At 48.0% G+C, this 26,469-nt stretch overlaps 2 protein-coding genes across 5 annotated transcripts; both read right to left on the bottom strand.

Annotated features, from left to right (window-relative positions):
• Positions 1-229: 229 nt before the first annotated feature.
• On the bottom strand, positions 230-17,404 carry RCC1L (RCC1 like). Of its 2 annotated transcripts, XM_027895788.1 has the most exons (11): positions 17,096-17,404; positions 15,919-16,048; positions 13,320-13,448; positions 12,394-12,460; positions 11,244-11,295; positions 9,260-9,344; positions 8,086-8,267; positions 5,708-5,792; positions 4,510-4,683; positions 3,115-3,200; positions 230-1,566 (listed from the first exon to the last, which is right to left on the bottom strand). In XM_027895788.1, exons 1-11 carry the CDS (start codon positions 17,387-17,389, stop codon positions 1,489-1,491), a joined length of 1,362 nt encoding a protein of 453 aa, XP_027751589.1. In that variant the 5' UTR covers positions 17,390-17,404; the 3' UTR covers positions 230-1,488. The 2 variants fall into 2 exon arrangements, with proteins under 2 accessions (XP_027751589.1, XP_027751590.1); XM_027895789.1 differs by lacking the exon at positions 4,510-4,683.
• Positions 17,405-18,037: 633 nt separating this feature from the next.
• Positions 18,038-26,180, bottom strand: NCF1 (neutrophil cytosolic factor 1). 3 transcript variants are annotated; one of them, XM_027895791.1, is made up of 11 exons: positions 26,015-26,180; positions 25,511-25,591; positions 25,096-25,171; positions 23,752-23,917; positions 23,557-23,612; positions 23,130-23,252; positions 22,639-22,746; positions 21,774-21,891; positions 21,074-21,178; positions 19,398-19,540; positions 18,038-18,506 (listed from the first exon to the last, which is right to left on the bottom strand). In XM_027895791.1, the coding sequence occupies exons 1-11, from the start codon at positions 26,084-26,086 to the stop codon at positions 18,388-18,390; spliced, it is 1,167 nt and encodes a 388-aa protein (XP_027751592.1). In that variant the 5' UTR covers positions 26,087-26,180; the 3' UTR covers positions 18,038-18,387. The 3 variants fall into 3 exon arrangements, with proteins under 3 accessions (XP_027751592.1, XP_027751593.1, XP_027751591.1); XM_027895792.1 differs by having other exon boundaries at positions 18,038-18,442; positions 25,457-25,591; XM_027895790.1 differs by having other exon boundaries at positions 25,457-25,591.
• Between the last annotated feature and the right edge of the window lie 289 nt (positions 26,181-26,469).

Consider the following 26,469-nt stretch of genomic DNA (forward strand, 5'->3'; position numbering starts at 1 on the left):
AAACCCTGAGTTTTGGTATAGAATATCATCTAAGGAAGCCAAAATTTGAGTATGTGGTGTCCCCTGGAGCCACAGATGCAGAGCCTGACTAAACAGTATCAGTCCTGCAGGTGTGAAGGTGGCTGACAGAAGTGGCTTCCTCTCACATCACTAGGAACCAAAATGCAGAGTGCAAGACAGAGAGGCTCACGTGTGAAGTCATGCTCTAGAATATTCCTATTACTACCGATAAAGACTTTATAATCGCTTTATTTAAAACATATCAGCTTGGATTTTGACAAAATAATTTGCACAGTAGAATTACCCTAGAAAGAGAAAAGATAACTCTGCCTGATGTTTGGAGTGTTTCACAGGGGACAGTTTCCCACTCTTGGATGCGAAATTGGTAAGTGCCTGCTACAGGTACATACAACTGTTGCATCCTATTTCCACCACCTTACTGCTAAGAAGGTAATAAGGAACAAGGCTCTGCTTCTCACCCATTAAGACTCCTTCCCCTGCTAGGCAATCCTGAAAACCCCGGCTAATTGCAACTGAGAGCTGCTGTACCTCTGAAAAGAGAGTGTAGGGGCTCCCCCCAAAAAATCAGACAGTGTTGTGTGATCAGCACAAAAAGAGAAAGTACCCAAGGAGTAGCGAGCACTGCTGAGATCCGTGCCTGAGCACCAAGTCGGCAGGTAGCTGAGCAGGGACTTTGTTTCCAGCCTCCCTCCCATGATAGGCTAGATGGGCTTCTGTCACCATCTATCTGTCCTCCCACAGCAGCGCAGACAGTTTGGGACTGATCCTTCCCTGCTTTATTTAACAGTACTTTCCCCTGCAAACAGGTTCTCACTCTTTGAATATTCTCACTCCTCAACTGTTCAGCCTTTAGTGCTGACACAGAAAGCTGCAACAGCCCATGGGCACACCAGTGCCTCTAGGCCACCACTCTGTGTCCAGCTGTGCATCCAGTTTCCACAGGGACACAGTGCAGCTGGGGGTGGCCACTCAGGACAACTGTGCTGGGCTTCAACAGCCAGCACAACCTCTCTTCCACATAAAAAATAGCTATAAAAAACCCCCTCCCCCTTGAGAAATAGTTTGGCTCTGCTCAACACTGACACCCCAGCGCTGGTGACAGGGAGTGTCCATAAATCAGTGTCCTATGCTGTAGATTTCATCCCATGCCAGTCTTCCTTGAGGGAGATGCTCTTCATTCTCAGGCACAGAGAGGCTCACCTGTTTGGGGCTGGGCCTCAGATTCTCAGGGAGGTCATCAGGAACCAGCCAGCGCTCTCTCTGCATTTCCAAACTCGAGGAATGTGCTTGCTTCCCACAGCCAGGGCAGAGTGTTTCAATGATGCAAAGATGACAACACACCCAGGCACTGCTATGACTGTCTCTGCTCACAATCACTTGGCTTCACAGAATGAGTCTTCCTTTCCAAGAAGCTCATCACCAAGTCCCCCCATTGCCCTGGGACGGTGCTGAGGCCCAGCAGCATTCCTAGGTGAAAGACTTGACCAAGCTCACCATGTGATCAACTCCACATGCCACGTCCACCACCTCACCGGGTACAGTCACCTGGATCAGATACATGAGAATGGGTTATTTATCAAGCTAGTACTTTGCACCTGATATTTCCTTTTTCTCAAGCTCCTTCTGCTCAACATGCCATCTGGTTTCACAGGGCCTTGTACCAATGGAAGTGCCAGCTTGAAAACCCAGAAAGAACAAGGTTCAGCACCAGGCATGCTTGTACACTGAGCTGTGAAATACTCCTCTCTTTCCTCCACAGAAGCACATAAAGCTTTGGAAGGACAGGAGAGCTGGCTCACTAGCAGATCATGAGACTGTAGCCTCAGCCCATCTGTTCAGCAGCAGAAGCAGCATGACTGAACAGAGAGCATAATCCAGAGAGCAGGAAGAGCATCTGCCCAAGGACCACAAGGATTTGCCTCTTCTCTCATCAGCGAGAACAGGAACAAGGCAAAGGCTCAACTCAGCCTAAGGCAGTTTGTGCTTTGATGCTAAGAGACCAATTCCTTAATCCTGAAATTACAGGCTCCTTAAAGCTGACCTCAAACCTGAGGAAAGCACAGGCTAAAAAAGCAAGTTTTTCCTTAGAGCTAAGGGAGAGGACAGCTGGCCAATTCTAGTACAAGAGGAGGTCACAGACAAGGATCACAGCACGTTGCCATAGCACTGTGAGACAGGAGTTGGCTGTCTGAAGGAGCATAGCCCCAACATTCACACTTAGGGAAACCTGGATGTGCCACGCTTGGTGAATTCAAAAATTCCACTCAGCCACAGCAGTGTGATTTTAGGCAAATGTTCCAGAGCTGGTCTGATTTTATTTATGTTTACAAGGAGGAGAAAACATATTACAGAAACACATCCACTGCAAGCTCAGACACACAAACAGAAACTCCAGGGTGGCCCCACTGATTGCCTACCTCGTCTCCTACTTGGCCTTCATGGAGACCAGGTACATGGGTTAGGCTGAACTCCTGAGCCAAGGACTCTTCTACATTCACTGAGTCTGGCTCTCAGAGCCATCTGAGGGAAGGGACTAGAACTGGAAGTGCTGTGCAACAGCTATGAAGACAGTTGAGTAAGGATCTCCTACTGTAACCTCACAGTCAGTCCAGTGACCAACCACCATCAAAGCTGGGAAGGAAGCCCACCACTATGCAGACCTGTAGCCACGACAGCCTGACCACCATGACCAAAATGTTCACCTAATTTAGATGAGTAATTTCTTCTGGGACAGATGACCAATATTGGGGGTTTTCTCTGCAGCACATACAAAAGTGAAGCGCAGGTTAGAAGAGGAGGGAAAAGGCAGTAAGGGTAGAATGTAGATGATGGTGAACAGGAAGGAGATGAGAACTGTTCAGATGTGGTGGCACAGCTGATGTCGGTTTTGGATCTGAAATCATTAGTGGCATAGTAGACAAAGGTTTACTAAATACCTCCATCCCTAAGCAGGCTACATAAGGACCTCTGGAAAATAAAGCACTTCTACAGTCATCTTAAGACTTCCCCAATTCTTTCAGAATGACTCAACAAAACCACACACAAAAAACTAGCCAAAGAATATACTCTTGGTGATAATATCACAATCCTTACCCTCCACGGGAAATACTGGTCTTCCATTCTTCCAGTTCCCAGGCACCCTCTTAGATTCTTGCCCCATACAAACAGCTCTCCTCTGTCTATACAGGAGAAAAAAAAATAACAGAAAAGAACAGGGACATTAAAAAGGACAAATTCTATTTGTTATGTTGGCAAATGTGGCTACAGTGTTTCTGGGAGTATACAGGGTTATACAAGCAGTATGACAGCCACCAAATTTACTTTAAGGTACAATACATGTATTTGTGTTTGGGGAAAATGCCTAATGAGCAGGCCAAACAAGAAGTTCTGTGCACAAGTCTTTGTTTCCCCCTCTTACAGCTATTGCTTTAGAATTTTATTTGAAGAAAGAGTGCAGCAGAAGAAATTCCAGGGAATTATTTGTGAAATGAATCATTTGTGCTGGAAGTCAGACAATTGGAACTGATCCATATCAGCTATAAGCAGAGCAAATCCAGTAAGCAAGGCAGTGAGATCTGTCCCAAGCCATCACCTGGGGACTGCTTATTTGGCTGCCTGACAGAAGTGACCTTCTAATGATAGCTGGAGAAAAGCAAAAACTTGTGTTTAACAGAGTTAAAAGAGTTTTAGGCTCCTCAGGAAAATATGCAGATCTTGGAAGTGTTTGGATCAGTCCCACTGCAGAGACCACCAAAACATAATCGATAAAGTCTGTATAATTTAATCAAAACATGGTTTCTAATGCTTCCTGAGCACTAAAGGGAGCCCAGTTAGAAGCACCCTGCAACCAGACTGACAGTGTCACATACGCTGCTTGCTCCAAAGGACCCAGCACTGTCACTCAAGTGCCCCTCTGCAAACACTCGCTGTGGGTGTCTGTGCCGCTGCCCTCTGCTGCTTGATGTCAAATGACTTTCAAATTCCAAACCCTTCAAAGGCTGGGAACCCACACAGGGTGCACAGAGTACAGTATCATACCCTTTGCATATTAAATGTCTGGTCTGCCCACATCGGGCTGTTAATTCAATTGGTCAGAAATGCCAAGAAACCCTGACATCTAGCTCCACTTAGACTCAGTTTTAATTTGTTCATTTATCATTTATAAATTCATGTACTCCTAAAGTGTACAAATTCTGTAGTGGGAGATGAAAAAACTTTACAGGTTTCCTGTTTGAGAGAAGTGGGGTTTTTTTGTTGTTTTAGACAAATAACATTTAATTAAAGCATAAGTTAGAACAGTATGTATGCCAGAAACCATGCTGACACCTGCTGCCTGCCCCCCCACTGCATTCCAGGGTGCTTTTAGTCTCAAGAAAGATGGGTGCTTTTTTAGGGTCTTCTTTTTTTTTTTTTCCTTTTGGTTTATCTTCTTTTCTGCCCATAACACAGCAATGTGACTTCCCCACGACAGCGGGATGAGAAACTTACTTGTAAGTGCAGCAAACTGGCTGAGTCCACAGCGAATACGAGCAACACAGATGTCTGAATTGAAGTCTGACCAGCCAAAAAGGCTGGGTGGGATCCTCTCTGGCACTGCTGTCTCTATTAGGTTTGGTCCTTTCCCAAGAATTCCATATCCCCAGACAAAAACATTTCCTTCTTCTGTATTATAAGAAGAACACATTCTGTATGAAAGTCTGTGCTTGTGAAATTCATGCCATGACCAAGAGTTAATCGAGAATCAAAGCGATATTTTCCTTTCTCCCAGACCAGTCTAACATCTTTTGATTATTTCAAATCTGCAAACAATGCATTCCCATCCAAATGCCTCAGTCTTTCCCTAAACTGTGCAAGCAGTCAAGCTTCCCAGGCAAAACTTTCATAGGGAAATAATGCCAAGACAGTGTGGGCTGGATAAAATACTTCAGCTTACTGACTGATGGGACAGAGGTTGAGGGTTTATTATCATAGCTTTCTCCTTTGAGGCATGCCCAAACCACCAGTAGGCTCATCACTCTTCCTGGCATTCTGCCTTAAGCTGGGTGCCTGAGAAAGTCAGCAGTTGGACAGTGTAAGACAGTAAGTTTCTGTATCAGCTAGCTCTGTTGCCTTCACACTAGAAGCTCAAATGACTGGTCATCACAATGACTCCATCATAAACATGAACCTCTTCCTCAAGATGATACTTCACAAAAGAAGTACAATCCCCTCCCTCATTCCTTCACTCAGCAACCCTCCAGCTGTGCTCCTCAGCCACTGACAATCCAAGGAACAGTCACTAAAAAACTGCTGCAAAGTTTCACTTTCTCAGAACTTTCTCCTTTCTGTCCTAGTTTATCAAAATTTATAAACATGTCAGATTCATATGGAGTCTGAAGTGTGGCCTTACTTCCTCCCTATATCCATACTCATCATAGGCCACGCATGGCCTGTGTGATAGCCAACAGCAGCCATACTCTTGTTCTAGTCTGTAGAAGCTCTCAAAATGGCACACAGTGGAAGCAATGCTCTGTACTAGTGAAAACAACTCCTCTAGTACATCCTTAAATCACAGATTTCTCAGTCTCACAGCTCTCCTCGTACTTAGCTATTTTTAGAAAACAACATGATTGTTCTACGATGTTACAATTCACGATGTTACTGCACCACCTTGCACTAAAGTGGATGATCCTAGAAGTGAACTCACCTGTTAGTACAGCATTGCCAGTCCCTCCACAGGCAGCCTCCTTTATCTTCCCAATCTTGAATGGCAAATGTCTGGGAACATTCACCTGCACGAGATTGCAGAAGAGCTGTTAGACACAAGGTAACCTGCAAACCAGACACACGTTTTTAACTTTTTCTCTAGTTCTGGTTAGAGATTACATACACTGGATTCCTGATAAAACCTTTATTGTCTGAATAATAGAATAAGTGCAAGTCCAACACGGAAGTCAATATGTGAACATGTCCGCAAGTTTTCACAATGGAGTAGATTACTAAAATTTGGTCTGCAGAGGCATTTTTTAACATACTGGAAAAAAATCACTAGAAGAAAATTGCACTTATTTGGTACGCTCCAACAAAACAGAAACATACACAGCTTGACACATGTAAAGAGCAATCTCTGATTTCACAGCTCTGCTATTCCACAATTTGGACTTCATCTATGTTGTAGCTAAGACTCTCATCCATTCACCCTTCATCCATTTCAGACCCCTCTGACCTCCATCGAGCACCCAAGCCAGGAAAACTACTACACAGGATAACCTCATCGCTGTTTCCAGGCATTACAGGTCTCAGGATTTAGCCTTACATTAGGGATACATCAGGAGAGGGGAAACAAAGCTTTCTAAAATTTTGCTAAAGCCATTCTAATGCACTTGTCTGCTCTTAGCCTTCTGACAAGAGTAGCTTGAGTATTAATTAATTCCCTAACTCCACTTCCTAAACTAACTGTAAGATGAGACCATCTGCCTAATGAGTTCAGTACTACAATGCCTACTGTGAAGTCAGCACCGTATTTTTGCCCCAGGTAAGTTTGCTGCAGAAGGCTTTTATCTGTGAGACACTGGAATTCGTTCAAGACTCAGTTATAAAGCTGCTAAGGATGCTGTAATGGGTTTTAGCAGCCAGAGGGGGCTATAGAGCGATTTCAGTTAGAAGCTACTAGAAGTTTCACTGTCCTATCCTACTAAAAAAGCCAATGACAGCCCGCTCCAGGAGGGACTTCCTTGGTGATGGCCAATGATATGCGCTTTTGTGGTAACATATTTAAGAACAGAGGAAGAGAAGCTTGTGGCACAGAAGAAATTCCAGCCCGGAGAAGAGTGGAGGAGAACATGGGATAACAACCAGACTCCAAGGTCAGAGCAGAAGGAGGGGGGAGGAGAGGCCTGGGGGGGCCTCCCTCTCCCCCTCCAGCAGGGGAAAGACTGAGAGCTGACACTCCTGCTGCCTCTGGAAGACTATTGGGGTGCAAAAACCCCCCTGCAGCTTATGAAAGAGCCCATGCTGGAGCAAGTGGATGCATGAGGGAATCTGTGATCCTGTGGGAGGCCTTAAGGATGGAGCAAAGTCCTGCAGGAGACCTGTGGCCCATGGAGAGAAAAACCAATGCTGAAACAAGTTTTCCCAGGCAGGACTTGTCCGGAATGACACATGGGGCAGCATATTGAAGAGAACTGTACCCGAGGGGTGGATGGACCCAAAGGGAGAGGTCCATCAAAGACTGTCTTCTGTGGGGAGGGGCCCCACAGAAGAAGGGGAAGGGCTCAGAGCCACGACCTCCCTCTAGCTGAGGTGAAGACTATAGTGACGCAGTCCGTAGAAGACCATTGGGGGTGCAAAGACCCTCCCTGCACCCGAGAGAGGAGTAACCCACAGGACAGAAGATTGGCAAGAACTGCTGTCCAAGGAGTGGACTCAAACTGATTGCAAAACCCCCTCTCCTGTCCCCCTGCACTGCTGGGGGGAGGAGGGAGAACTTGGAAGAAAGCAGTGGGGGGGAAGAGGGAAAGGTGTTTGTTTAGGACTGTTTTATTTCTCACTCTCTTAGTTTTATCTTGTTAGTAATAAATTTAAGTTTTATTCCCTACATTGAGTCTGCTTTGCCCTTACCTATCCTCATGAATTCCTTGCTGATTTTTTTCCTCTCCTCTGCTACTTTGCAGGGGGAGGGTGAGAGAGTGGCTCGGTGGGTATCCTAGCATCTTGCCAGAGTCAAACCACCACAGATGTCCACTTGAAATTCTAGATTAGCCAGCCAAAAGACTAATTCCTGTCCTGAAACTTGTAAAAGCACTTCAGCTGGGTTTCATGGAGTTCTTAGACTAACAAATTGGGGCGAGGTGACACAAGCCTTTGCCTATTACAGCTGGGAAACATACTGCCCTAAAACTATACAAACATCTCAGATAGGTTGAATTTATAAGCACAGGTAAAAGCAGCCTGTTAGTAGTATTAGTTTATATCAATTTACACTGCTGTCAGAAGGCCCCAGAGCAGGGATAAGTGCATCATCTTTAACTCTGTGCACAGCAGCTGAACTGAAACATGTAAAAACACACTCCCAGGCCAACTGACCTGTGTGGTTTCTGTGACAGATGCCAACTGCAAGTATTCTGAATTTCCCCAACCAAAGACATCTCCTTCATCTGAAACAGCCAGACAACAGTCCCCATAGGAAGAGACCTGGATCACATTTACTCCAGCAATGTCACCATGTAGCTTAGTAGGAACACTGGTGATGTTGTAGTGTCCAAGACCTGAAAGAAAAAAAAGTTGAGAGATGATGAAGAATTTTTTCTAGACACACTTCTAGCGCCTGCATAGGACCGTTCTGTCATGTGACAAAATCACCCAGCCTCCAAAAGACATCTTTCTGTCCATACTGCTTAACTTCAATGGACAAACAGTCATAAACACCACTTCCAGTAGCCAAAACTACCTCTCTGGAGTACACAACAACAACGATCACACCTGGAAAACAATCTCATCTCTCTTGTCTGCATGGACAAGAACAGTAACAAAGCCAGGCAGATATCCTGACAAGAGATGAAGTTTCACAAACTGACTGCAACCTGTCTTCTGCAAGGAGAGCCGTGAGTGACAGCACACTGCAATCAGTTATACAACAGCAAGGGAAGTGGCAAAAGAGGCCGGGAAGCAAATGCTTTACAAGACAAATTGTTGCCAGGAAAAGAGACCAGAATACAGATGACAGAAAGATGGGCTACAGCATATTGGCACAAAAACACATGGGAGAAACATAGCTTTGGGAGCAGGAGGACTGAACAGTAGGAATGACTGTGAGGAAGTTCTCTGACAGCAAAAGCCACCAGAAAAAGTGTCTGCCCAAAGATCCCACGCTAAGACAGCAGAGGCTGCCAAAGGGCTTAGTCAGTTCAAAAGAGCAAGAAGCAAAACAGATCCTGAAACAAGAATCAGGAAGGTAAAGCCTGCACTAAACTGGGTAGCTAAGCTGCCTGTGTCACTTCCACATCCCCTCAGAAGCCTTCAACAGCAGACACATTCTCCTCAGACTGCATGCTTGGATTACCTGCATGGCATCCTAAAGCTCCTCCAGATTGTCTCAGTTTGGTTATATAAGAGTACTAACAACATCTGCATACAGCTGAAAACATACCAGGCCCTTTCTGTCCACACATGCACAACAAATACGTATCATAAGCTCTGAATTACGACAACTTGCTATATTCATCAATTCCCTGAAAAGCAAGCTGAGCTGAGCTCCTACCTGTTTGTCCATCAGCTCCCCATCCACACGCATAGACTGAACCTTTCTTGGTTCTAAACAGACTGTGGTCCTGCCCACACACTACCTGCACACAAACAAAAAGTCAGAGCTGGTTGGGAAAGGTCATGTGTTCAGACTCAAGGTAATGAAGCATTATTGGCAGATAAACTGAACCTCTACAATGCCCATCAGTTCAGATTTTGACCTTTCTCTCTTGATCAAATGGCTCTACAGATAGGGAAGACCAAGAACAGCAGGACACAACACTGAACAGTGAGATACACACCAAAACCAGCAGCATATTTTTGATGGAAAGCGATGCTGCAGTGATTTGTTCTGAAATCCAACAGGGAAAGAAAACTCAATTCAGCAGTAAGTAAAGTAATGGCCAGTCTTTGCGAACGAAGAACCGGGGAAGGTCTTTCCACCTTCCAGCCTGCGCATTGGATTTTTTAGGTGAGACACAGTGTGCGCGGAACTGAGCCCACCCTTTAATCCTGAGGTTCATCTGCCGGGGCCAAGCGAGCTTGGACGGNGGGCTAACGAGCTCCATCTGCCCGGGGAGTGGCCCCGACCGGGAATTGAACCCGGGTCTCAGCGTTGACAGCGCTGCGGTTTAGCCACGGCACCACCAGGGGCACTCCAATTCAGCAGTACAACACAATAAAACAGCAAAGGGTAAATAAGAGCTCTCCTTTCCCAGAGTGCTAACAACATGGCTCTTGATGCCAGCTACAAACTGCTACTGATTCCTTGCCATGTGAGCACTCTAGGCACACAGCTGTTCTCAAATCTACATTTATGTCGAACTAGCAGTCATGTCTGCCACAGGCTTGGCATGAATTAAAGCCAAGCAAAAAGTTATTCAAAAGCAGACATTAAAAATTAACCAAAGATTAAGGGGACTTAATCAACAAGTTAAGAGAAGGACTACCAATATTAAGCACAGAACAGCTGTTATCTAAGTACAAACAGGTACCAAGCATTCAACCCCCTGAAAAAATAAAACCATGAAAAGTCCAAACAGAAGTTTACAAGCCTAATTCAAAACATTTTCAGAATGTACCAAACCACAGTCTCATCAGGTGAACCTAACTGAATGACCCTTCCTTGGAACAGGAGCAATGTCTGCCCATAGAGTATGTCTACAGGGGCACAGATATACCAAAAAACTGTTCCTGGGAATACTGCAGCCATGGCAGGCATTGTGGCATTTCTGCTGCTCTGCAGTCCCTTGCTCTCCTAGGAACCTGCCCTAAAGAAATGCTGGCTGGTCTAAGTGATGGTCTCACAGCTCACTTTTGAAAAGGGAAAGACAAAATTCACACTAAATCAACTCCCAAGCAATGTAAAATTTACAAAGGGAACAAGAAGCCAGGACAGGAAGAGATGAGGTGTCAAAATGACCTCCCTGTACTGGCAAGCCCAGAAACGGGCACTGTACTTCAACAGTGCTGAGCAGAAGGGAAGAACCACCTCCCCTGACTTGCAGGTAACACTCCTCCCAGTGCAGCCCAGGGTATCATTTGCCCTCTCTGCAGCAAGGGCACACGGCCAGCTCACAGTCAGCGTGGTGTCCACCAGGACCCCCAGGGCCTTTCCCACAGAGCTGCCTCACACAGTCACCCCCAACATACAGTGGTGTCTGGGGCTGCTCCTACCCAGTGGCAGGACTTGGCCCTTCCCCTTGCTGAACTGGATAAGGTTCATATAGGCCCATTTCTCCAGCCTCTGGATGGCAGCACCATCCTCTGGTTTATCAGCCACTCCTCACAGTTTATGCCATCTGTTAACCTGCTAAGTCTAAAGTGTACACTCAGTGATCCAGACCACTACTGCAAAAGTAAACAGGACTGGACCCAGTACTGACCTCTGAGATACAGCACTCCTTACTGGTTGCAAGTTGGCTTCATGCCAGTGACTGCCACTCTCTGAGCTCAGCTTTTAATCCACCTTCAGAACTGAGTTCAGATGATCCTCTTACCTGGACAACTCTGCTGTCAAACTCCTTCAGCTGATGAATGAGGTGACTTTCACTAGACACCAAACCACCACCGAGAAGAAAAAAGACAACACAGAAGATTTCAGAGGACTGCAACTGAAAAAAGCAAAGGTAAACCTGCTTTTACTGAAAGCCACTTTATTATTACAAGAAGAGATTTGTCCACGTGTAGTTCCACATGCAAAACAACTGCATGAAGAAGGAACATAATTTTACATTCTTTTATTTAAGAAATTAAGAACTGTCACTTTTTAAATATAACTTTTCATGGGAACTGGGGTAAGAGCAATCCTCAAAGATGGTCCCTAGTCTAGAATGGGCACAGACACTACATAATACTGCAGCACCTATATAAACAGGACACTTGACTAGAGATTACCAAATATTCCAGAGCACAGTGTAGTGCTAACATCCCTGTAATTCTTTCACAGTACCAGGAATTATGAGCAATCCAATGACTGACTTGCAGCATCAAGGCTAACAAAAACTACCTAATTACAGCTGTTTTCTCAAACTCTACAGTCCAAGTGTTGTGGATCACAGAGAGAGCAACGAACAAGATTTCTTCTAGGTCCTGCCAGGGAATCAGAAACTTCCACTTACACATTCCCACTCTCCACTTGCTCACTGCTATCTTACAGAGCATTTGAGCATATGCTTTGGTGTGGCCCACAAAAAACCTTGTGAAGGAAAAGCACTACAGATTCAGAGGCAGTTACAGCAGAGATTCAACCAAAGCACACCTCTTTCATAATCAAATGGCATTTTAACACCCTCAGGAACTGCACCGTGGGCTCTGAGTTGTTAAAGGGAGAAAGCCCACCTCCTAACATCAATTGCCTCAAGCAATTTATGAAGGCTGGGTTTTCTCTCTATGCCCTGTGAGAACTGTCCCATGCTGACCAACCTTCTGTCTTTCGTGAATGTGGTAAGCAGAACGCTAGCGCTCAGTCTGGGTTCAGAGCCAGGCCACTTGTATGATGCCTGCAGCACAAGCCTGTTCTCAGACTCCTTAATCTTAAATGGCATGCCTATACTACCAGACTTTTCCCACCTTTAGGCCTTTCTGCATGGTTGTTTCCATTTAGCACGTTTTTAACATTAAGAAAGTTCAGAATCTTTGAATTTTCACCTGTAAATTTCATCTTCAATAACCTTCCGGCCACACTGTCCATAAGAATTGTTTCCCATTGTGAAAACTGAAATACAATGATAAAAAGCATTAGTTTTATTATTGTCCAATGGCCTGAACGCCTCTTTTCAGGCCTACAAAATATTTTCATGCCATTCTCAGTCTGAAATGTGGAGCACTGTAATAGAAAAACGGCATAGGCATAAGCTTTCTTCAAAGCAAGCTCACTTTAATTTAAGTCACCGAATCCATTTTCATCAACAAAACTCAGCAACACTGTTGCAGGCACAGCAGCGGTACCTGGAGCCCATTGGCTGTTTGTCACGAATTGCCTAGTTCAGCCTACGTTGTCAAGGAGACTCAGAAATAGATCAGTGTTCCCACTGGAGTGGTAAATCAACCAACCAACCCGCTCACCCACTGAGAAGCTGCACTGAATTGCTTGGTGCAGCACTGAACGCCACTGCACCAGAGAATTCCCAAAGACATGGAGAGACAATTCGCAAACAGGATCTTCTCTATAAAGGGCTATTAATTAATTAATTGCTTGTATTAATGCAGCACTCTGGAGCTCCAAGGGGAAAGTAACATAGGAGTATCGGCATAGTCATCCAAAGTTGCATCCAAAAATGTCTGAGTGAGCACGACAAACAGGCTGCATTTCAGCCAGGCCTAGGCCAAGATAAACAAACTTCAGAGTGAAAAAGCTCCCAACACATTTACAGTTTGAGCCAAGCAGAGCTCACGTTTCTCCCTTGCTGCAGCAATCCCACAAAGGATTGCAACAGCTGCCTGTATCCCATTAATAGTACAGACAGCCCACCTGGGGTTGGTCTGGTTCTAAAGGACAGAAATCAATCTTTTTTCAAGCTTTTAATAAAAGCATAATCAGACATCCCTTGTCACCAGCACAAGCAACATTATACCTCCTTCACTATCTGTCAGGACCAGGGAATGGGCTCTCCCACAGGACACCTGCAAGACTCGAGTCTGCTGTGGCTTCTCCAGTGGTAATGGAATTGGAGACGGTTCCAAGACATATTCATAGCCCTTAGCTTAATGAAGACAGAAAAATGTTAAGTCAGTAGCTTCGACAAAGTAAATTTAGCATATATTTGCTGATTCTGTTGTACATTCACATAGTCACTTCTTGCTTTGTTACAAAAACAGATACATTTTAGAAAGCCAAGATACTAATAAAAGAGGTTGACAGAAATTTATTGCAGAGAAAGAGAGAAAGTAAAAGCCATGGTGAGGGCTCAAGCCAATATCACTGCCTAATCAAAGGTCCACCATACCTAAAGGCTGAGTTAAGGCTTCAGGTGGCAGAATTGAAAAACTGAGGCTTTCAGGCATATGTTCAACCACTTTGGTGAACAAGGCTGGATAACATCAAGCACAAACTAAGTATTCTGTGAAAACAGGGATATTGCAAACAAGGTACAAGAGCAACAATCACCAAAAAAAAAAAAAAAAAAAAAAAAAAAAAAAAAAAAAAAAAAAAAAAAAAAAAAAGGGCAGGAAAGGTGAACCAAAAAGTCTTAGGGCTTTAAGGAACAGTAGATTAAAGGCTCTTTCAGAAAAAAGGAATGCAAGAAAGACTAGCTAGGCTAGCTCCATAGGGAATAAGAGATCTAACATTTATGAAAGAAAATGACATGCTGTACTTGAAAAAGATTTAGTAACCTGAAGAATATGTAATCAGTTCCAGTGAATGGGGGGGGTAGAGAAAAAAAATATCAGCAAAACATAAATTAGTACTAGGGAAAAGGTTAAGGGGAGATAAAAAGCTTTAATATCAAAGAAAGTCACTGTAACAAATCAAATCCCAGAGGACTCGAAGTATTCTGCTCACATGCAGCAGTGCTTTAACTGGTTCTCACTGTCTTCAATAAAAGTAAGAATTAAAAAAAAACCTAGAAAATCTACATGTGCCCTTCTGCAGTAAGACACTACTGGATGCGAGGACAGGCAGGCACTGGATGTGACAACAGGATGTTTGTGAACGGTAGCCACGCAATAGAGCAGGAGCTGAAAGGCAGCCAAGTCTCTGCCTAAAGACACGTGGAAGTCACAAAGCAAAAAAATCTTTTCCTCTCTCTCTATTCCTTCCAGCAGTGCAACACAGGCTACTAGGATCCATGGTAATCATCACTGATAGCGGAGGGATTTTGGAGAATAAAGGCAATGAGGCAGCTGAGGAAGAGGAAGGTGAGAGTGAAATATTAGTAGTTCAGATACAACCATCTAAAAGTCAGATGCAAATTCCCCTGAAAATGAAGCATCTACAGAGACAGCGTTGGAACCAGTAGGTAACAAAGTAAGTTTGTGAAACAGTAATGAGCAGCACATCCCAAAAAAAAAAGCTTGTCTGGGGGAAGTAAAACAAGGAGCAGCAGCAATCCCACTGCTGAATTCCCACTTTCAACAGATCCTGCCAAACCCTCTTACTTAGCAGGGCTTGAATTGCAAAACTATTTAACCTATTTCTGGATTCTCTGGCAGAAATAAGACACACCTGAGACATCAGCACATGCAGAAGGAAGACACAGCAAGTGCTGAAACCTTTAAAAGCAGAAGTCATGAGGCTTTTCCAGCCCCTGCATTTTGCTGCTGCTGTTTAAGCTCACACTTGCTGTGTGCACACATGCTGGGGATCTATCCAGCGTGCCAGCACAAAGCAGCATCACTGCAAACATCAGCACGCTGCACTGTAGCTGCAATTTTCTTTGCTTCTCCAAAAAGTTTAATATTCTGCCCATATCAGATGCATTACACTCTAATACACTATAAAAACTGCTTTTAACATGATTTTCCTCGATTGTTTAAGAAGGAATGTCTTCAGAGATAGCCATTTTATGATGAAAGTTTGTGTTTCTCCTATCTGCCTTTGGTGAAAAGTGTCAATTTTCTGCACAGAAATCATCATCTTAAATGGTTTGAGAGCCTGGTATAAGACTGAATGACTGAATAACGTGTTTTTCCTTTAAAATTCAACTTGCTATTAAAATAATTTAAAAAAAAACCCTACAGCTTCACAAACAAACAAAAAAAACTCAACCAACCAATGACTGTATAAAAAGAGCTCTGTGGGAAAGGAATTTAGATTACAAGTAGACAGACAACAGAAGTGAGCAAACCGCGCTGCCAAAATCGATTAATTAACTAGGCATTGTCTACTATGGAATTACAGATTCAAAGCCACACCTTAACCAACAGCCACGTTTTCCAGAATAAACAGTTCCATTCCTGCCTGGATGTAACCAAACTCTGTAAGTGCAGCGTATAGAACAGAGGCACACCTTGACCAAGTACAAAGCACAGAAAAACGCAGTTTAAGTTCAAGCAAAAGACCTCTTAAAAAAAAACCAACAAAAAACAACAAGCACAGCCCGGCACGGCATCAAAGCCTCCTGATATTTTTTCACACCTTCAAACTGAAGTCTCCTGTACCACAGGTATCCTACAATGTCCCCTTTACCCCCTCCCCTGCCCTGTAAATCTTTAAAACACCTCAATTCTTACTTTTATCTCTTCTGCTCCTCTGGAATCCAAGCTGGGAATCCTTGTTAAGCCCCATACCCCACACTTTGGTGATGTCCGTGGTATTAGAGGCCAGCAGTGTGAATCCATAACCACAGGCAGCAGAGGATATCTTTGAAGACAGACAAAACCCACACCATTCCGTTAGCAATAGTGACTTAGAAAAGCAAATTTCACCTCACGCTATTTGTTCATCAGCATTCATCCTTCATTAAGCTACATCCATATATGGTCCGAATTCAAGGCATGTATGATTTTGCAGAATTATCAGAAACATTCTTCTGTGATAAGCACAATGGTGCAAATTCAAGTCCGATTTTTTTGTTTGTTTGTTTTTGTGGGCATACATCTTTATTTTTGTATTATTTTGGCCCCATTCAAAGATAACCTGTTTGCTGACCTGCATCAGTAGATTATAAAAAACCCCAGCCAAACAAAGAGATATTAAAAGAATAACATTCCCATTTTATTCCTTTTGCCAAAAAAAGCCCAGGACAAAAGCCATGTGAGGAGCAACTGTGGTCACTTGGTTTGTTCAGCCTGGAGGAGAATGAGGTCAGACCTCATTGGGGTCTCCGGCTCCTTCGTGAGGGGCAGCACGGATCTCTCCTCTGTGTGAACAGTGACAAGAGGGCACGGAACGGGCTCCCCAGGGCAGCGGTCACAGCCCCAGGACAGCTCCGGGAGCTTTAGGACGAGGCTCTCGGGTGTCCGGCCCTCCCGCAGGGCCAGGACTTGGAGCCGATGATCCATGTGGGTTCCTTCCAGCTCAAGATATTCCATGAATGCTCTGACCTTCTCTGCACTGAACAGCAAAGCACAACGAGTGAAAAACGTAAGCAAAAGAGCAGTATTTTCAAAGCAAGCTTCCTATTTGTCCGGCGGGAGGAGCCACTGGAAGCGAGGCCCGTTTTCTCTGGCAAATGCTCTTCACACCCTGGTTCTCTGATAAAACTACAGATATATACTTTCCAACCTGTACGCTACTGCACATATACCAAGAATCATCCCGAGTAACACTGCTATATCGACAAAACACTGTGAGTCACGGCAAAGCCCTCAGACCCGATCCCGCAGCGCCGTTCTGGCTGTGCAGAGACCTGACCAGGCTCGGGGGGGGAAGGGGGGGGGAACGGCGGCCTGGCCGTGCCGGGCCCACCTTCTCCTCCGTCTCCAGGCGGTACGGCGTGGGCTGGATACGCCGCGGCCTCTTCCAGCCCGCGTCAGGCTTCACGAAGCTGGGGACGCCCAAGGCGCCCGAGTAGCTAAAGCCCCACACGAACACGCGGTCCTTGCGCTTGGCCGCCTTCCCCGCGTACTGGAACACCGGGGCAGCCTCCTCGGCCTCCCGCCGCTGGCGAGTGCTCGGCGGCCCCGCCGGCCCGCCCAGGCCCCTGCACTGAAGGAGCCGCGCCGGCCGCGCCGCCCGGAGCGCCCTCAACGCCCCCGCCATGGCCACGCTCAGCGCACCGCCATCTTAACCCCGCCCCTGCGCGCGCCGCCATCTTAACCCCGCCCCTGCGCGCGCCGCCATCTTAACCCCGCCCCTGCGCGCGCCCTGCCCCGGCGGGCTCCTCTTAAAGGGGCGACACCGGCCTGTCAGAGGAGGGGTCCCACAGCACCCAGACCCGAACCTGAACCCGATCCCAAACCTACACCCACACCTAGCTCTAAACCTAAACATACCCCCAGACCTAAATACGGACCCTAGTATGGATTAGACCCAGCCCAGACCCAAACCAAGATCAAAACCCAAGCTCAGGCCCAAACCTACATGTAGACCCAAATCCCACCCCAAACACAAACCCAAATCCAAACGCAGACCCAGACCAACCCCTGCGTGGCACCCAAAACCAGCTGTCACACCACAGTCCCTCTGAAAAGCAGCCCTATATACTAGCCCTCACTTTCCACTTCAGGGAGCAAAGTAGCCACCTTCCAGGAGAAAGCTGCTGTCCTTTCACCCCCTCAACTACATTTCCTTCCTGCCAGCATCTTTTGCCAGAGACTCTTGCCCAACATCCCCAAAGAGAATACCTTTCCTGTCACCATACCCATCCTGCTCCTCAGGGTCTGCCTGATTCAGGTGGACACTGAGATGTCTATCAAGTGTCTCTCCTTTATTGATGAAAACCACAAAATCATTCAAAACACAAAGAGGTCATAAAAGGGGATCTAGAAATGAGGGTCCTGGTGGTTGTGAGGTCTCAGCCCCTTGGAGCTGGTGGAGCAGGGCTGGTCCCTGCTGGCAATGCCATCAGTACCCCTTGGGCTGGCCGTGACGGAGAGTGAGGGCGGGCGCTGGTCTGTGCAGATTTGGCCAGCAGCCCTCCTGTGGCTTGTGGGGGTTGCCAGAACCACATGGACCCTTGCTCTGGCTCCGAGTCCTGGCTGGGCAGGGGCTGGAGGAGATGAAGCAGTGGGTGTCTGGTGGGGGGGCTCAGAGGATCCTCACAGGATCTTCCTCCGGGTCCTCTCAGTGCAGCGGTTCAAGATGAGGTCTTTGCTGGGACGGGGGGGAACAGCAGGTTGAGCCTTGGCCTTGTTCTCCTGTGGCTCATTTTTCTCAACTGCGAGCAAAGCAGATGCACAGATGGGTCAGAGTGCTTCACCACCCACCACCCTCATGAACATTCAGCAGCTTCCTATGTGATGGCCACCAAAGCTTCTGCCTCTCCTCCCTGCTGCCTGTAGGTCCGGATGGCGGGATGAACCCACCTGTGCCCAGCTGGGAACTCTTCTCAGGGGAATCCCAGCTTTAGGTCTGCACAAGGAGCTGCTCTTCCTTAGGAAGGTCATGGGTACTGCATGGGGACTCTCAGATCCAAAGAGTCTACCTCAATGGCAGCCCTTTCTCATGGAGAGAGGCTTTTTACGAGGGGCTGGAGTGACAGCACAAGGAATAATGTCTTCACAATGACAGAGGGAAGGGTTAGATTAAATATTAGGAAAAAAAATCTTGCCTGTGAAGGATAGTGAGGCCCTGGCACAGGGCTTAGAGAAGCTGTGGCTGTCCCATGCTTGGAAGTGTTAAAGACCAGGTTGAATGGGTCTTGGAGCAACCTGGTCTACTTGAAGGTAGGGTTGGAGTGAGATAATCACTAAGGTCCCTTCCTACTGAAACCATTCTATGATTCCAGGATTCTTCATACACTTCCCTCTGGGGGCTCCGCTGACAGCTAATGTACATTGATAATGGCAGAACAGGGGAGGTGAGGTGCACAGAGGAAAGCACAGGTCCCAGATGTGGGCTGACCTCCCTCCAGGTCCATATTCCACTCTGTCTGGCCTATAGCCAGGGGTAAGAAACCTTGTTGAAAGAAACACCTCCCTGCACACACTTTCCCCATAGGAAAAAGGCAGATGGGCATGGTGTGACCTCATTGTGCCATCCTGCTCCAGCTGCCAGCACTGGGGGTCACGGGCCATGCCTGCAGGATTCCAGACTCATTGAGACTTACTGATGACACTGGCCTTGTTCTGGGAATTTCCCTGCATGTTCCACCGGCTCTGGATGTACTTCTTGCTGTTCCTCCTGTAAGTCTCCTGGCTGATCTGCTTCCGGCCCTGCTTATGGATGCTCTTTGCGTTTCGGATGGTGGATCTGCAGGGAGTGAGAAACAAAACTTTCATTTTAATGCTGGCAGCTCTAACACCACACACTTCTTTCCCTGTGTTTCCTCCTCTGCTTCACTCAAACCCCAATTTCTGCTTTTGAGTTTTTCCTAGTGGATGCCAGCCCTCGAGGACAGCCACGAGTGAGACACGATGTACGATGTATTCAGAGGTAGCTGGATGGTGCTTTAGAAGCAAACACTGAAGGCTGAACCCTGAGCACAAGTCTGGAAGGTAATGATGAGGATGGCAAGGAAGATTGGGTGTAAGGCTGGGAGGATGAGATGGGCATGAGGTTTAGCCAGGAAAGCCTCAGAAGCTATAGATCTACAGATGAATGGAAATACAGCACCTATCCTAGCTGCAACACTGAGGTCCCTGCTGTAGGGTTTGGCATGGCTCCCCAGCACCCAAGGATCAGATCAGGGCAATGGAGTGTGGGGCACGTGTCAGCATGCACCTGGATGTGTGGTGTTGAACCCATGGCAGAGAAACTACTGAGAGATGTTAAAGGCTGAGCATGATACTGCTACAAGAGAACCCACAGCATCAGGACCATCACCACGCAGGCAGATGGAGGCCACTGCTTTGCTTCCACTGCCATGGCAGCAGTGAGGTGGCTCCTGAACTCCACCCCATGGCGCCATCCTCCTGCCCTTCTTGAGCCAATGTGTCCGTCTACCTTCAGGCCCTTCCTGGTCTGAGAACACACCCCATGTCATATCAAAGCTCTTACCTGCAGTGGCAGGTCACCACCCTCGTAACAGGACTCAGCCTGGCTGCCAGTGCCAGCACTGCAGGGGCAGCGTCACCATGGCGGGGGGTCAAGACACTGTCCTTGGAACAGGCCAACTCACCTCCCCCAAGGGTATCAGCAAGCATCACTGCACTCAAATAGGTGGATCTGGACCACTTTACATGGTCCTGTATCCAGTCCATGATCCATCAGAACTGGATTTGGAGAGATTTTAGAGCAGGGCTGATGTGTTTTCTTGCAGGGAAAAAAAGACAGCTGCAAGCTCTGTCCTTCCTAGCCATTCTCTCTGCACCAGAATTAATGAGTTACTATCGCCTTTTATCTTTGTAATCAAAATAAAATCCCTTCCATTAGCTCAAATTCTCCCATCAGATTAGGCCATTTGGCAGCTCCATTTAGTCAAATCTTGCCTCTTAAAGATTCAGTGCATGCACTCAGGAAATAAGAAAATGGCCAATTTGAAAATTAAAGGAGATTAGCTCAGAAAAGAAATTTTGCAGAAGAACAAGGAGAAATGCCCTTGGCTGGAGGATCTGTTGGAACAAGGATCACACAGCCTGGCACCAGCAATGCTAGGGCGCTTTTGGGAGTTGATGAGCACAGAGCTGGTTTTGCTGCAGCCTGGTCTGTCTGCTCTGCTCACATCTCTTGAAGCAGTTCCTCACTGACAGGGCAAGCAGGTGACACCACTGTCGGTTGTTTAATTTCATCTTGCTCAAGGAAGAGCTTTAGTCCTCCTCCCCTCCCACCCAGGGCTTCTCCTACCTCCGTGGAGGAGCACTCCGGTTCCTCAGTTCACTCTTCGCAGAGTTTTCCTCTCCAGCTTTCTGCAGGTACATGGAGGGGTAATAACCCGTGGTTTCGTCCTTCCTGCAGCGCAACACAAAGCAACATCACTTGCAATCGTGGCTCTGCAACTGCCTCCTCAGTCCAGGAGAGAGACTTGATGATCCTTGTGGGTGGTCAAAGAATTCCAGGATGGTTTGGCTTGGAAGCAACCTTAAAGATCATCTTGTTCTAACTCACTGCCATGGGCAGGGACACCTTCCATCAGAGCAGGTTGCTCCAAGCCCCATCCAACCTGGCCTTGAACACCTCCTGCTTAGGATATCCCATAATTCATGGTTCATGCCTGTCCCCTGCTGGTGTCCTGTGGGTTATCTTTAATGTTCCTTGCAGATGAAATGAAAGTTGAGATTTTGAAAAGCAAAATGTGCCAGACCAATTAGAGGCAAAATAACTAACAGGTTTTTTGCCATCTGCCTCCTTCTTGGATATTTCTGAAATCCTCAGAAGAGGGGACACTTAGTATTTGGCAAAGAACAGACTCTGAGAAGCAGCCCTGAAAAGGAAGTGCTGGACAGTGGCACCAAACAGCCCACGGCTTCCACAGCCCTGATGTGGAGAACGATCCCTTCCCTCTGCCTGAATCCTGCTGGCCTGACCTGTTCTTGGCATCTCTCACCTGATGACCCACCAGCCATCAAGGAGCTTGTGGATGACTTCGATGGTATCACCCTCCTTGAGGGTCAGCTCATCCTCTTCCACAGCTGTGTAGCTTTTCTGGACCACATACGACTCACCTGCACACAAAATGGGGATGACAGATCGTATGCTGCCACTCCAGGGATGGAGCTCAACCTCCCCAGCCACTGAGGAGAGAGGAGGCACCAGAACATTTGCCCTATGTTTTAGGCAAGAGCCAGGATGCTTCAAGTTTGGATTCAAACTTTCCCCAGCCTTGTCACTGTCCATGGCTCATCCCAGCCCCTCCATCACCTCTCCAGAAGAAAGCTGCTGGGTACAAGCAATGGAAGCACAACTATCTCTGCTGGAAAAGTGTGTTCAGAATTCAGTTGATGAAATGAGGCAGAAGGAAGTGTTGTGCTAATAGAGCCTGTTGCAGAGTTGTGAAACTCATGAAGCTGATGCCTGGTGAGCAATCGTCGCAAGTCTGTGGGGTCCTCCCTCTGCTCCGTGTAACAAGGCCCCACTGTCGTGTCAGGGTGACGTGGAGGCACCTGTGCTCCTCTGCTAACCCAGCACTTCGGTATTCACCTGGCTGGCTCAGCATGGCCACTGGTTCAAGACGGGCATCTGTGGTCAGCCAGAACACGTCTAATGCTGAGTTGCAGGTCATTGGAAGCTCCCAAGGTTGACACTGAGCCACCAAATCATGAGATTTATCCCTTCTGGCAGTTCCTACAGCAGCATCTCCCTGCCCAGTGATCCTGCTCAGTGCTGATTGCCCAGCCTCGCAGTGAGCCAATCCAGTGGGGTGCTGCACAGGCTGTGCACTGATGCACACCCTGGTCACCCCAGCATTTTACCTGCATAGTTGGGCTCCTGCTCTTCGGATTCATCAGGACCATCCATCGGCTCCAGATAGGCAGCAGGCACCCAGCCCCGTTTATTCTTCAACTGGCAAAACCACCAGCCTGCAAGGAAAGTAGCCATGGACACAACAGAGAGTAACTGTGGGGGCACCATGGGGACACTGAGTCTGTCCTGGCTGGGGCAGGTGCAGACATCCACATGTCCTGGACTGAAGGGACAGTGCTAGGGCTGGTCTCTGATGACATGGTGCAACCAGAGGGCTTGACCAGTTCATCAGGTTCCTGCTGGGCAGGAAATCTCACAGGCTGAGGCACACCAGGAGGTTGCAGAGTTTTCTAGAATTGCCCCTCACCCTTCAGCCTGTGCACTGACATTAATTCACACGATGCATTACGACTCAAGATGCAAGGGCAGTCCTTATCCTTGCTGAAATGGTGACAGGGAGGGGGCTGGCCCTCGAGGCTCTCCCAAGGGATGGACATACCATTCTCGCTCTTCTCCACGACATCCACCATGTCCCCAGCTTTTAGAGCCATCTCAGATGTGGAGCTCTTCTCATAGTCAGCAATGGCTCGGTAGGTTTGCAGGACAATGGGGCCTGTGATGTCTGCATGGGAGAAGTGAGAGATGTTCCCTCTCCCAGCCCCCAGCACAGAAACACCCTATTTCAGGCAGGCCAGAAGCAGCCCCAGGACAGCCCAAAGTGCTTTCCCACCCTCTTCCTTCCCCAAACCAGCTGGATCTCAGGACAGTGACTGATTCCTCCTGAGGCTTTGGCTTCCCCCCAGCTGAAGCTCTGGCACAAAGACCATGCTCTTGATGAGTGTATCTGCTGTGGAATGATAGCCCCTCTCCCAAATGGCCTTTGCTGCTACCGAGGCAGCTGCTTGCACCCCTCTGAGACCTCTTACCAGTGAGGCTTTGCTTGGAATCCTTCGGCAGGAGGAAGACCTCAGGCTTCTTGATCCTAGACAGGTCAGAGCAAAGGCAGCTCAATGCCAACCACCCCTATCCAGCAGCAATTATGTCCTCCCTGTGGGCTACTGCCAGCACCCAAAGGCCAGGGACACAGGATTTCCCTCAAACTAGCAGGCAGCTGGACTCACTGGCTGTCTGTGACGGGGTTCATGTCGTCATGACGGACCTTGAAGAAGCTGACCACGTGCAGGCACCGGGAGATCTTGTGGGGCAGGTTGACCAGTGCGTAGCAGTACTCGGCCAGCGTGCCCTGCCTGTTCTCAGTTGAGCGCTGCCCATCAAACCACTTTGGGGCTGGAGGAGAGGGAAAAGGGCTCAGAAAAGGCAGACAGAGAGCCTTGTTTTAAATATGTTCCCAAGCAGGCTGCTCTGAATCATTAGTTTTGCCCTGCAAACAAGTGGGTTTGTCCCTAAGGTGCTGCATGGTTCCATGGTGTCCATAATGTGAAGCTCTAGGGGAGCACAGTTCATGCAAGCTCAGAAAAGACCCTATTTGACCCCATTTCAGCTTCGGCATAATTCCCACATGGGTGTTCAGACTAAACCTAGCTTCTGGGCCACAAATACAGCAGCTGTACTCGGGCACCGAGAGGGGCTCAGGGGCCTGTGACCAGAGGACACTTATGCTTATCCCCCTGTCCCACTGGCCATGGTGCTCTTGACCCCAGAGCTCCAAAATGTTACTGGCAGCTCCAACCCCCAGCAATGCTGAACTGCATAGCAGGGGTTGCATGTGTGTGGTTGGTGGCACCCCCATGTCCCCCCCCCCAGCAGTCTGCCTAGTCCCCAGTGCTCTCAGTTCCCCAAACAGAACAAGGACACTTTGAACTGCCCCAGCATGGTGGGGGCAGTGCATGGGAACAAGCCCAGCATGTCAGTGTTAGTCCAGCCCCAACAGAGCCCTCCCCAAACATGACACCCTGCACAGTGCATGCTTATTCTTCCTTGAGAGGCGTCAACCACAATCTGCACTTCTTTCTCAGGCTCTCTCCTGCCTCCTTTAAAGCAGGAAATTATATAAAAGGGAAAATTTCGTTGACCTGCACCTTCCTTGGGGACAAAGCGTCAGCTGTTTGCATCAGGAGTTCATTCCCTGTTACTGAAGACATATTGCATTGCTTACAAAGTATCTGTGTTGCCACATGGCCATTAAACTAAACCCAGTGATGGTGTCACCAAAGGAGGGCTCGGTGCAGCTCAGCTCAGCTCAGCCTCCCCAAAGCCAGGGGTCACAGCTGATGCTTTGGGACATGCCCAGCCTTCAGAAAGGAGTCTGTGGGGCTGCTGAGTGTTGGGAGGAACCGCTGCCACTTCTCAGATCTTCCCAGGGCTTAGATTTCAAACTTGGTGGGCAGGAATGATAAGACCACGTACCTGCCTGGGAGGCAGCCAGAACAGCTTGACCCACCAGGGAATTTCCCAACCAGCTGCAATTTCTATTTCACCCTCCTGCCCCGGTGCTTGCCCCTCACCTGGCAAGTGTGGGATGATCCGGTTCTCGATGTTGATGTCCCCGGATTCAATGGGAAACATCTCCTTCAGCACTTTCTGCAAAGTAGAGCCAGGCACGGCCGTGAGGATGGCACCAGAGGAACCCCCTGTAACATCCACCCTCCTGCCCACAGCTTGCCCTCTTTCTTGATGCTCGCCCTGCTGCCACTAGGATGTGCTAGCTGGATCCCACACTTCAGTACTGGGAGAAACCTGCCCAGGGACACAGATGGCTCCCACCTTAAAAGGGGCAAAGAAATTGAAGGACTGGACACAGAAGCTTTGGAGCCAGGTTTGCTTTGGGGCAATTTCAGATGGAATTTATTCTCCTCTTTTCCCCACCCTGAGCCCTGGTGTGCTGGGCCAAGGGACAGTGCCTGTCCCGCAAGGACTCACGTGGAACTCGTATATCTCAGTAAAGCGACGGTAGACGACCTTTTCGGACAGGTCATTCCACTTCACCAGGAACATGTAGACCTGAAGGGCAAAGCAGAGGTTGCAGCTCTGCAGGTGAGTGGGACCCCACGCTGTGCTGTGCCTGGGGAGCCCCACAGATGTTTCAGTTTCAGATAAACTGTGTGTTTTCCTTCCACCACCCCACGCAAATAGCTCTGCCCTGTCAGCGAGCAAGCTGGGCACTAAGGAACTCGGCATGGATGGAAAGGGGGCAGAAACATGCGGATGGGTAACCAACAGCTTGCAAAGGAGGTGCCCAAAATCTTGTGTGTTTAGGATTTTTTAGTCTCTGACTGCCTCCAGCTCATGCCATCAGCCATGACCCCTCAAAAAAAAGATGTTCATAGGCCCTTGGTCACATTTATCTCAGGAAATTTGCTGGGCAGGCTTTTTATCCCCGCCAGTCCTCACTCCTCACTTGCCAGAAGGTTGCTGTGTACTCACATAGTGCTGACTGGGGAAAAACCTTTTCTCGTAGCCCAGCAGCTCGATGTGACGGATGAAGGCGTCCCCCATTGCCGCTCCTGCCCGCGGTGTCCTGCTCCGGACCCTGCTTCTGCCTCTCTGGGTCCCTGGACACCCTCCCTCCCCTCCCCTTCCCTCCCGTCCCCTCCCCTCCCCTTCCCTCCCGTCCCCTCCCCTCTGCCCTCGCACAGCTCGCCGTTAAAGCGCTGGGGAAGCGGAACTCTCGTTGCAATCGCACCAGTAATCGTTTACCCTCCCTCATTTGCGTTGAGTCGGTGCTTCCCATGGCGAGTTCCCAGCCCAGCCCCTTCAAGTGGCTCCAGGGAGAGGGAGGAGGCGGGGTGGGAGGCCTCGGGGATATCCTGGAAGCACCTCTGGAATCAGAGGACAGCGAAGGGCGAGGGCCACGCTGGCTGCCCCGATATCCACGTGAC

Source organism: Empidonax traillii, unplaced genomic scaffold, assembly GCF_003031625.1.
Source record: "Empidonax traillii isolate 1590-97213 ecotype Southwest subspecies unplaced genomic scaffold, ASM303162v1 scaffold468:size725061, whole genome shotgun sequence".
NCBI classification, from domain to species: Eukaryota; Metazoa; Chordata; class Aves; order Passeriformes; family Tyrannidae; genus Empidonax; species Empidonax traillii.